Source organism: Stegastes partitus, unplaced genomic scaffold (genome assembly GCF_000690725.1).
Source record: "Stegastes partitus isolate 25-593 unplaced genomic scaffold, Stegastes_partitus-1.0.2 Scaffold10, whole genome shotgun sequence".
Classification (NCBI taxonomy): domain Eukaryota; kingdom Metazoa; phylum Chordata; class Actinopteri; family Pomacentridae; genus Stegastes; species Stegastes partitus.
In genome coordinates this window covers 192,626-205,139 of record NW_007577741.1, presented here as the reverse complement: position 1 = coordinate 205,139, position 12,514 = coordinate 192,626, and the positions used below count along the sequence as shown (strand labels likewise).

The following is a 12,514-nucleotide window of genomic DNA, read 5'->3' as shown; positions in this document are numbered from 1 at the left end:
GCACATATAGTCGGCACAGGGTTAACGGGACACCCTCCTGAAGAACAAAGTCTATTTTGATTTAAAACATACTTTGAATATTCAAAAAATATGTATTAAAAGAACACTAAAGTGAGCTAAGTTAAGGGTATTTAAATCCTAACAGACCACAATTTGGGTGCTTTGGAGTGCATTACTGACATCAGGGGGCGGTCGTCTCTCTAAAGCTCGACTTAAAAACCACATTGAAGGTGATGGTGTTTGCTCGCAGAACGTCTGTGGTCGAGTCCACATTTAAACAGGATCCAGAGAGTCCAACAACATATCTGTTGGTCGGTGGAGTTATGTTTTTTGCCCCACACATATAGTAGATCTGTATGGCATCGATAAAAATACACAAAGAAAAAATAAATATAGTTAGAGGTCAAATGTCCAAATCTCAGCACCAGCAGATTGTTCAATACATAAAGTAAACTAACAGCACTTAATGCATCTATGTGCTAAAGGTGGCCTTTCCATTTTCTGCAAGGTAAAGGAAACAGATGCAATACAAACCAAATGCATCTAAATTATTTGACGCTCATTATTGTATTAAGCAGCTAAATAAAGAAGTAGAGACTCCGTCCCTCAGCTCACAGTGGTTCTCTCTTTGTTCTGGGTGCAACAGTTTGGGGCTAAAAGGGCTTCGCAGGGCAGCGAGATGAACTTCTTTAACCTCCTGGATGTGCCCAGCAGGATGTCAGGCATCTTTTAAGGTAAGGAGGTACATAAACGTATTTTAACAGCTGCTTTTATGCTGTCACATATTACAACAGAAGCTGTCAGATGTTGTTCAGACTAATGGATAACCTTCAACATGACTCCCATGTCAACACTAAAAAGCTGTTTATGAATATCCTGAATAAAAAAACAGCTTTATTTTTTTTAATGTCAAAATGTTACAGCAACATACCTCAAAGCCACCTGTTTTATTTCCTCCTAATATTAAAATGAATTCAATGACATTTAAAGATGAGCAACATCACTATCATCTGAGAGAAGACTTGAAATGGAAAAATGGCCGATATTTACACGTTACACCTGTTTAAAAAAAAAAATGGCTATATATATGTGTGTGTGTGTGTGTGTGTGTGTGTGTGTGTGTATTTTTAGTGAATTTAAATATAGTAAAAAATAAAATAAAATAACTATAGCTTGTAAAAAAAAATACAGGATTGGAGGTTGAGACCATTTAAAAAGTATACTTAATATGCATATTTTCAGCAAATGTCTGTAAAAAATAATGTTTTGCTGATTTCTATACAGTTTTTTAAAAAGTATATTTTTACAATCAAGCATTGTGAAAGAACATATTGCTATTTACATGATTTTATTTTTTTTAAATACATATTTTGCATGTTGCTGTGGTTATTATAAACAGCTTTGGCCTGTTTTATTTTATTTTATTTTATCATTTTTACAGTGAGCATGTAAATTAATGCTCTTTCTGTAATTTTACTAGTTATTATCTGTAGTTTCACAAAATAGTGAAAAACTGTAAAATCACAGTAATTTAAAAAAAAAAATCACTGTTAAAAACTAAAGTCATTTTTTACAGTGTAGTGATCAGGAGGGGAATCATATGAGTGGGACACAGCGTGGGAGGAAGGCTTGCTTCACAATCACATTTTATGGGGGGGGGGGAAAAATTAACTCAGGAACATAAAGTGCTGCTGATTTTACCCACAGATCTGATCCAAGCTCCTGCTTTTCCTGAACAGGCACCTGTGAACGTCGCTGCGATCCGCAGGAGAACCAACACCAATAACTTGTGCTAATGTGAGTGGACTCGCTCAATGATTCCCATTCAGCACCAAGATGATGTGAAATCCAGTGCAGGCCGCTCTCTCCGCATCTCATCCGCCCATCCCCTCCTGCCAGCTGCCACTTGCAGTAGTGGTGATGCTGCTCCCTGGTGTGTAGAGGAGGAGAGAGAGCGCGTCCGCTGCCCAATGACAGCGCAGGATGCTGAGAGAGGCTGCTGGGGTGAATGGAGGCGACAAGATGCCGTCTAGAGCGGCGAAGGAGAGGAATTAACATCGATAAAGGTACATTTGCTTCTTTCTTTTTTACGCACAGTCTGTCCTGCTGTTTATTGTAAAGGTGATGCCACTCCAAATGCGTAAAAGTGTCCTTTTGGAGCGTTTTTTTGCGAGCGGCTTGCCGGAGGAAGCGTAGGCTATGCGCGTTTAAAAAAAATCCTCCTGATTCCGTGGTCGTTGATTGCATAGACACAGCCAGTCAGTGCTCACTTGATACCTGGGAATTTGCATTTTAAAGCCGCGTTGAGACATTATTTCAAAATAAAGGTTTCCCTCGGCTCCCTGCCGGCGGCTCGGGCTGATATTTCTCTGGTGTATTCAGGTGCTCGACGCACACACGCCGGAGCCATCGAAAATGTAGGCCCAGGGAGCTGTCAATTGCTCGGTCGTGCCTTCCTGTGCTGCATCGAATGTAGGCTAATTCTCCCTACACATGAGCCGGGAGACGTGAAGGCACATATCTGAGCTGAAAACACGAACCTACATGTCATGAACCACGTATGCTGTGTGGGTTCAGCAGATGTCTTCCATGTAGGAGCCACAGAAAGCAGGAGCACCGTTTAAACACTGGAATGTGGTGGACGGGCCATTTGGAGGAGCACATTTACATTTTCTCATCCAATCAAGCAGCCATCAGTGGGAGGCATGGGGGCGTCCAGGCTCTGTAGTAGAATACCTGATGAGGAGGCTGCATGTGTTGCTCAAGTGGCTCTGCGCCGACCTGAACCGGTTGGTAGGCTCCCTCCACACCATTTATCAACTATTACCAACCCATATTACAAGCTATTTATAGAAAACCTCCTTTGTGCACCACTGACATGCGCTCTGACCTCAAAGGCACATCACCCAAAGATCAGTTTTAACTCATTGGAGAACATCAGCTTTCCAAATGCCATGACGGCCTTACAGAAAGCAGGCTGCCTGAGCCCACAGACAGCCCGAGCATCGCCTGTGGTGAATCTTTGTCTCAGAACATCTGTATCCTCTCCACTGTTTCCGCACCACTGCTCTCTGAATCGCCAGTGATCATTTCTTCGCTGGCCTTTAGTGGTTTTCTGGTGATGCTAACTGTAATTGCTTGATAACACCTTAAAAAAAAAAAACAGACAAAAAGCCCTGATGAAATGGCAGTAACCCCGAGCAGAACCTCTGGGTGTTGAAACCTGCTCGGTGTCATGAACATTAGCAGTGATTTTCCATCTGTTTGTTCAAGAATCTTTTGTTAACCAGAAAGCCGTGTGGCGGTGTGGAGGGTTGGCATCTCCTCTGCTACTCCAGGATTATCACTGTTTCTGCAATAATGTGATACTCTCTTATTGGTCATTTCCCCGAGCCTGGCACTCACGGCGATGTGCTTTGGATGCAGCTGATGCAGGAATAAAATCCTTTCATGTAGATATGAAGTTTCGCTTTAGAACAGAGTTAGTGGAAAAATAAAACCAGCGTACTATGAGGCCATAACGAGACGTTAAATTTGCTTTTTAGGTGTCATCTGCACCGGCGCTGAGAGGATTAGGAAAACGGTGTCATTTATCAAACAAAGCACAGAATCCTGCTTGATTCTACTGTGACAGGATTTTATGTGATTGTTCATTTACTTGCAAAACAGTTGGAGACAAAAAATAAAAATAAAAATGTAATGGCAATTTATCACCTGATGCTTTTCACTATTTTCTTGCATTTCATGGATTAAATGTTTAATTGATTGATCAAATACCAAATCGGTAAAACTTTACAGTATTTACATCTTAATGCTCCAGTGCTTAGAATAACTTGGAGAGGAACTAAAAAAAATCAGTAAAACAGCATTGAGACGGTGAGGTTCAGGTTGTAGTGGCGACCGTTTCTTTCAAACCGCTGTCATGAGTTTGTCTCTGTAGGGCGACCGTGGGTGGAGCTGGGCCGGGCCCTCCTTCAGCTGATTGTCATCTGGTACAGACTCTAAAGTGAGATCATGTCTTGCTCATCTAAGCACACACCACACTGCTGCTGCTGCTGCTGCTGCTGGCCGACTGAAAAATAAACCAGTTGAATCAAAGCCTGATTTCTGTGGACGTTTTGTCACAAGCCCGAGCCACTCGTAACAAAAATGGGGGCTCGTCTGGGATTAGAACCAGGACCTCTCGCAATCAACCAGCCCTGAAAAATGCATGGTACTGGAGGCCCGGCAACCACGCCTGGGGCAGGAGCCGGGGGTGGAGCCTGTGAGTGCCGACCACGGTGGAAGTAAAATATTCAAAGGAGAATTTTTAAGGCCAAAGTGGGGAAGGGCTCCATGAGAGCTGAATATGGGTCAGTCGGTCTGAAACAATGAGCGAATGTGCTCAGGAGTGCAGGGCGATGGTCACCTTCAGCTGATGGAAGAGGAATCAGAGCTCTTAACCTGGAGGGCCCATCAGACTTTAAAAAAATAAAATAAAAGGAAGAAAGAAAGAGAGAGGGAGTCCACACAAATTAACCATGATTCAGAAATAAATTACACATCAGCAAGTGAGTGGTCCAGTGTGTGCTTGGGTGAGTGAGGCCTGAATGTGCCTCGGAGCGGTCTAGGAACCAGTCATGTAGAGGAAATAACAGGGACCAGACACTGTCCAGGTCTGCTCCTTTTAAACTGGAGGAGGATCCGCCCCAGATAACCATCCACAGGCTCCTCGTAGCCCAACCTGCCGGGTGTCACACAAAGAGGAAGGTCGTCACACGGCGTTTACATCCGATGTTTTGGACATAATGTGCTTTTTGTTATGTCGCTCACAGCATGAGTTTGTGGAGGGAAAAAATGGGGATTGAGGGAAAGGACAAGGTATTTGAAAACACACCCTTTTTCTGTGCGCCGTCTCAGGCCGCTCCTTCCAGGGTGAAGCTCTCCAGACACTGTGTTGTCAGAGTCGATGTGTAGACGAGGAACATCTGAGCTTTTTGTTCGTGGAGTCAGAGTTTGTGGCATCATCTCCTTATGTCCAGTGGCCAAAGTAGTTCTGTCACTAACAAGACTGTTTACACGTGAATTATACTGAACATTAGCTCCATCAGTGCACACGTACGGTTCCTTAATATGTCATCGTTGGTAACCTCTCGGAACCGCTTCTAACTTGCCAACATGGCTTTAGGGTTACGGTTTCAAATGTGTTTTTACGTTTTCAGGGGAAAGATTTTGTAAAACTTACCCTGTGTGGACGTTTTTTTGAGAACCTAAAGAGCCTAGTTTTATAAATAACCACGTAAACCGGGCCTAGCATTCCTTGCCGGAACCACCGCAGCACAGCAGGCGTGATCTTTGTCAAACTTTCCCTCATGTCACACTGTACAGCTTCCCTGCAATTACAAAGGTTGCACAGCTGAATCATAGCTGACGTTGAGCAGCACAGGATGTGTCAGCGCTGAGAGAGAGGGCAGCACATTTTTATACCTCTTTTTTTTTTTTACAAGGTAATATGAGGCAACTTGAAGAGGCACAAATATGCAAAAGAGCCTGAATCACTGCCGCATCATCGGTGACACAGAAACAGTCTTAAAAAAATGATGACAACATATGCCAAAGTCACGAAAAACATGAACGTGAAGGAACCGTCGTTATTGGTAGATCCTAACCAACACTGACTCAAACAGGCTTCGCAGGAGATTGTGTTGAGCGCAGGACAGGCTCCTCTCTGACCGCTGGCTTGATTTATCAACGCTAATGTCACCAAAAACCAAACATTATGAGCCTCATCAGTCTGTGTACAGCAGGACAATTTTAATTCACTAAAAGATGTCTCAGCTGTCTGCGCAGCCCTTTGCTGAATGCTGGTTTTTCCTCCTGAAACATTTGCCAACCAGACTTCACAGACCCGCTGTAGCAAGCTGACCACTGATGATAACAGCAGCACGCTTTGTTGTTGCATATGTATGAAGAATTTAAATGTAATTTGCCATCTTTCAGAGGAATTAATGAAAAAAAAACAGTTATTTTATGCTGTTTAAAGGCTATAAATGCTCTGTCCAAGCCTTCAGATGCATTCTGTTTGGTTTGTTCTGCCATGTTATGTTATCTGTGCACTCCCATAGCGTTTCTAGACACCTGTTCCTTAATATAAGTAGCAGAGATGTCACTGTCCTGTATGACCTCCTCTGCCGGGCTGCAGTGTTCGCCCCCGGCCAAGTGTTTCCTCACAGATGATGCTTCAGTGGGTGCAGCTGAGGGTCCCTGTCAACCAAAAATCTCCCTGAATTTCATACACCGTGGAGACCTGTTGACGTGTGTGCTTCTATGTGCCATGAATTTTTATTTTGTCTGTAAAAGAAAAGCTAAAAAAATTTGAATAATTGAGGAGATAAAAAAAAAAAAGAAAGGCTGTGAGGGAGGTGGCTGAGTTCACCTCTGCACTGCTGCAGCACTCACCGTCTGCATTTGGCCACAGCTCTTTGACATACCTTTCGGAAACTTGTGCCACCGTTACATCGGGCGACTGAGGTGCTTTTTTGTGTGTTGGCCCCGGTGTAGTCACCATGGCAACTGTGTCTGAGGAGCAAGTGACACCGGAGGAGAGAAAGTACCTCAGTTCACTTTGATGGAAGAGTGTAATTTTTATTTTTTTTTGCACTCGCAGACGGAACAATATTATTTGTCACCACGCAGCCGGTGACATTAACACCCTCAGTTAGCGTCTCAGCCTTTGTTGTTAAAGCAGCCTCCTGAATTTGGCCTGAAAAGCTGGAGTTTAAATAAATCTGTGATATACTGTCCTGTGATATATTTAAGCTACAGATGAAATGGCACGACCATTATTACATCATTAAATATTAAGTCTCCCATATCCTCTCCTCCTCGTTATTCAGCTGCTTTATTTAAAAATCTAAGACTTCTTGCCATTTTTATTAAAACTGATGCCAGAACTGATTGGGTCCTGCAGTACCACATGACTGATTAGTGTTTTTAGCCAATCAATATGTTTTAAAAAAATATATATTTTCCTTTTGGATTTTTCTTCAAATGTTAAAAAACAAAACAAAACACTATTATCTTGCAAATTCCAGTGTCAGAGATGATTGAATTGTGTGTTTATGAGACTAAACAGAGCTGCAGAGATCCGCTTTATTTCATTTGCCGCGGGACTGAATGTATGAGCTGTCTTTCACAATTGATTTTTATTTCTTTGAGTTACAGATATCGATCGCATCGCTTGCTGCAACATGATGCTCTGCATCGATGTGCTCTCCTCGTCGTTTTAACGTCTCTGCGTGTACGTGGGATACGCTATAGGCTAATTAATAAACCCGCTTTCCAAACAACACTTTCTGTTTCTCCCCCGCAGAAGAACCGATCAGCTGGGATCGCACTCGCATAAACTGCTAATTGGCTCCGTGCTGCACATCGTTACTGGATGCACAGAGTCTACAACTAATTAAAAACAATGGCATTTGAATGATTGGACCTCAGCATGTATGTTTCCTCAAACATTTTAACATGGACGCCATCCGTTCTGCCAAAGCAAGCAGCCGTCTGTGGTCAGAGCAGACAAATGTGATGTGAGATATACGCTCACTCCTGTGTTTTAATTAGTCTGTTATTTAGCTGATGTATTGTGAGGCCGTAAAGCTGTCTCTACTTCCAGTAGTAAGTGTTGGCCAGTGGGAAATCCAGGATGATGCTGGGAAATTCCTGTGGGCCATTTGAGATTGGAGTCACATAAATTGGGGCAGTTTGCTGCTGACGTTGACTAATACAGTCGTAAAGCCAACAGAATAATGTCTCCTTCTATCTGCATTCTAGTGTTCTCCAGATCGGATCTGTTTGTCTTAATTGTCTGCGTGAAATACACTGTTTATTTATTTTTTAAGGTGTATGCATTGCTTTCATCTGACACGTACAAATCGCTGGTGTTCGTCTAACGGATGCTTCTCTCCTGTTTCCTCAGATCTGACTTTGATGTGCTCCACCTATTCAGACATGATATAAGTCACCCATGTGCGCTTCTAAGAGTCAGAGCAGTCTCATTTCAGCACGCCCCTGTTAAAGGACCCTCTGGTGGCCACACCGCCGAATCACAGGTCATGTACGGCAGTGCCAGAGCTGTAGGCCATGTAGAGAGCAGCCCCGTACGGTCCCCGCGCCTGCCGAGGTCCCCCAGATTGGGCCATAGAAGGGCGAACAGCGGGAGCGGGGGTGGTGCGGGGGGCAAGACGCTCTCCATGGAGAACATCCAGTCCCTCAACGCTGCCTATGCTACTTCGGGGCCCATGTACCTGAGCGACCACGAGGGCGTGGGCTCCACTGCCACCTACCCAAAAGGCACCATGACTCTGGGTCGCGCCACCAGCCGGGCCATGTACGGGGGCCGCGTCACAGCCATGGGCAGCAGTCCCAATATCGCTTCAGTGGGGCTGCCTCATGCTGACCTTCTGTCTTACAGTGACCTGGGCTCCCTCTCCATGCTGCACCCCCACCACCACCAGGGGGTGCCCTCCGCTCTGCTCAGGCAGGCTGTGCGGGGCAGTGGTGGGGAGCTGCTGGAGATGCAGGCCCAGCTCAGGGAGATGCAGAGGGAGAATGAGATGCTGCGACGAGAGCTTGACCTGAAGGACAGTAAGTTGGGATCTTCCACCAACAGCATCAAGAGTTTCTGGAGTCCTGAGCTGAAGAAGGAGAGGATAATGAGGAAAGAGGAGGCGGCTCGCACGTCAATCCTGAAAGAGCAGATGAGGGTCACTCACGAGGAGAACCAGGTGAGAACGGACCTCTGAGCCGTCATCGTTCACTCATTACTGCCGAGAATTTCAGTTGCTGCTTGTCTGTCGTCTTTCTGTTTGTTCAAGTACTGTCCGTTTTGATCTCTGCTTCCACCATTGCTGGTTTTGGCAATAGACCACGGTCGTCCTCAGTCCAAGAACTCAGAGAATTATTGCAGTCGGTCGTGTTTTTCAATACTTGTGGAGACCTTTCTGGAAAGAGTTCTTTGTGTACATAAATATTTAACACACGCCTTCCTCGCCTCGTACTCCGGTGCAGAATCAATGTCACTTCAGCCACAGGAAACACAAAACCCCTTTGGTCTAGTTCTTGACAATATGGTTGAAATCTGAGCTTCCTCTTGTCTGTGATTAAGTGAAAAGCATGATGGTACTGCCAAGAGGTGAAGTGAACTTTGCTGTGCACAGGACGGCTGCAACGTTGCTTAATTCTAGCTTATTTTCAAAGGTTCAGCAGATTGGCCCTAGAGGGGGAGACGTCAAAGGTTTTTTTTTTTTTTTTGCTTGCCTCAGTGTGGGGGTGTAGTCATGGCCCAGTTAAATCAGTTACTGACAAGAGTAGGCACAAGGCCCACAGACAAATGTCAAGGACACTTAAACACTCCCTGTATGTCTTACTCTCTGGCCGTCTCTCTCCTTTTCCACCGTCTTTCCTTTATTTGCTCTGACTTTGATCATCTCTCACTGTTTGCTTCCGTTCTCTTCACCACATGCAGTGCAGCAGATCCCTCGACTGTTTTCAGTTCTGACTAAATCAAGAAAAACGCCAATTGGCAGCTGTGGTCTTCGTTTTAATTAACCTACTTCTCCAGTGCACAAAATTCAACTGGAAATAATGTGGATATAAAAACACACACAAATAAAAGCAGCTGAACATCACTCACTGCACTTGTGTTCAGTTTGAAAGATGTTGTCTGTGTCATCGTGATTTTAACGATTTTCATGTCAAACCTCAGTAGCGGGATTACAAACGGCCGGCTGACTCACAGCGCAGACGGAGCATTTGGATAAAAAGCTCTTGGTTTCGCTGGATATGTCAGCTGCAAGAGAAAGTGCATGACACACCGAGGTAGACCGTGGAATAGGTCAGCGTATTGCTTGACTGGCTAGATTGAACGCTACCGTGATTTTTTTTTTTTTTCTTTGTTCCTTTTTGAGGCCGGCTGTGTGGCATGATGCAGCAAATTGAACGACGCCTCCGGCAATGTAAAGGCTGAATTTTGCCAGCTGGTTGTGGTTCTTTGCGCCACAGTTTGTCTGTCTGGTGATGTTTTCAGACTCTGAGCAGCCAGTAGGCCGGTCATTACTCAAAGTGGCAGACGCTGTCGCTCCACTCCTCAAGGTCATCGCAGGATACCATTAGTGGGACCGTCACATGAGACCTCTGTCTGCACGTCTGCTTGGATTTGTGCATAGCAACACCCCCAGTAGTTTTGACTTACCTGATTCTTTTTGTGGCGTGCACATTGATGGCTCATCGCCTGCACTTTTAAAGCACGACTTCATCTGCTGGTGACCAAATGTGGTTTCTTTTATATCCTTATGATTCATAAACCAGCGTAGGGACAGTGTTTGGGAGGAGGACGTGCCTGATGGAGCCACTGACGGGGTCAAAGTGATTCATCATTGCACTTATTCTTTACGTTCGGTGCCATTAAACACTCAAGCATGAATCCTTTTATATATTTTTAGCTTGGCTTCATGCATTGTAGCTGAATGTGTCCAGCAGAATTGAAAGCTCCACAGTGTGGGCTTTTATGCCTTTGTACCTGATACAAAGAGAGGACTCTTTTTTTTTTTCACATCTCCAGCCTTGTCCAGTGTTCACTCTGCCTCTGCGCTGAATGATATTTATATCCCTCCTGGTAGGGTTCATTAATGAAGTATGTCAGCTAATAAAAGGCAGATGTGCCTTGTTACTATAATTGGTCTTTTTCTAACTTGATTTCTGGGCTGCGAGGCGTCCTTACATAAGTGTATACTTACGGTGGGGTGGTTTGGTCACACCCATTGGGCTTGTTGAGAGGCTGACTGAGGAGCAAATTGCCTCATTAATAATGGAGTAATTTCAGGCCAATCATTACATCTGTCTTGTAGCACCCTTTGCAGTTGCATCAGGTGCCTCAGGCTTCTATTAGCTTGAGCAAATGCCATGCATTATTTATCTTGCGAAAATTAAGATCTGGGAATATGTGCTTCTTTTTACAACATCTTCAGAAAAGAGGAGAACAATCCGGGCATTGTGGAGTTTGTCTTTCACGTGTCCTGTAAAGCACAGGCTCCACTGTGAGTGAAATACCAACCGTAGCCTGCAGAGCTTTAATCAAGGCAGTCGATGGTCATGACCGGCGGTAATGATTAGCCTGGAACTGTTTTACATGCTGCATTTTTAATCTACCATGCTTCTTGCTCAGCAGGCTGCTGTAACGCCGATCTGTTTGAGTCGAATTCAGCCGAATTGTTTGTCGTGCTGAAGCTGGACAGGAGCTGCTGGAGGCGAGTGTGTGAGCTAGAGCGTACCATATCTGACTGAGTCATGACCACTGCTGCTCAGCCACCCAGTCAGCCCTCATCAACGCATTCCACAAAAATGGAGGCTGAGCTTCCCGTATCACTGTCTGCGCACGGGTACGATTCCTTACTGTACGCTGCCAATTGTTACGTGCTGCTAAGCGTTCACAGTGTGAAGATGCGGGAGGGGGGAGCACGGCGGTGTGTCATCAAAGTGCTGCGGGTCGGCTCTATTCTGAGCAAACTGTGAATAAGCATTCATGCTTGTGTGCACCATACAGTCAGCCAGTGTGTGCAGATGGAGATGTTTGCATTTTAGATTAGCCGTTACTTCCCTTTGTAGTTGTGCAGAGCCTTTATCATCACCACCAGCCTGCATTGTGTGCAGTCACGGTTATTCGTTTGCACACATGATCAGGTGAACATCGGGTGCATTAGTGCTCCATGTTGCCCTGACATTTGACTCCCTTCACTCAGTGGCAAAGAAGCTTGCAGCAGCCGCACATGCACGATGAGCAGGAGTATTGATGTTTGTCGTCATGATGTGACTCGTTGAGCTCAGGTAGCGTCATGTGAGTAGTCCCTCAGCTTAAAGTGGCTCCTTCCTGTGACAAACACCCTCCATCGACGCACATAAGATGGCTGCTGCTTCATCCACATGACGGGAAGGTGTTGAAACGAGGAGTCTCCCTCCTCATTTTATCTAGACAAGACGAGATTAAAATGCAGAGAAGCAGGGAAACGTTTACAGAGAGCAAGGCTGGTGAGATTAAGATGGGAGTGGAGGATAGAAGAATAAAGCAGAGGGGATAAGACACGTTACAGTCTGTTGGTGTCGCTTCCTCCAACACAGCACAAGTTTACGTTCAGATCAGAGCAGCGACAACAGAAATGTCCTTCTCAGCGAGTGAATTAAGAATCCGATACTAAAAATGCACTCATCTTTGAGCCACAGAATATAACAGAGACAAAGTGCTGGTTTAAACTTCATGTAAGCTTCTTAAAACACAGTATTTCAACACATTATACTGAAATGCTGCACAACAGCACAAATTATCAGTGTTAGGAAAAGTGGCAAATTTGCAGCTTTGCTTCTTTTCAGGCAAATCAAAGACTGATCTTATATATTTATCGTAACTGTAATTTGATATATGTTTATTTGAATGGTTTATTGATTACCTGTGATGGTGGAGTGACTGTCTGGGTTTTATGCAAAA

The 12,514-nt window shown here is 44.7% G+C and overlaps 1 protein-coding gene across 1 annotated transcript in view; it reads left to right on the top strand.

The window, feature by feature from the left end:
* The first annotated feature begins 8,090 nt into the window (after window positions 1-8,090).
* The window catches only part of erc2 (ELKS/RAB6-interacting/CAST family member 2), a 35,431-nt gene continuing 31,007 nt past the window's right edge, over window positions 8,091-12,514 (top strand). Inside the window, exon 1 of the mRNA XM_008286327.1 lies at window positions 8,091-8,762. Coding sequence (XP_008284549.1) covers window positions 8,091-8,762 — 672 coding nt within the window. The remainder of the gene's footprint in view (window positions 8,763-12,514) is intronic.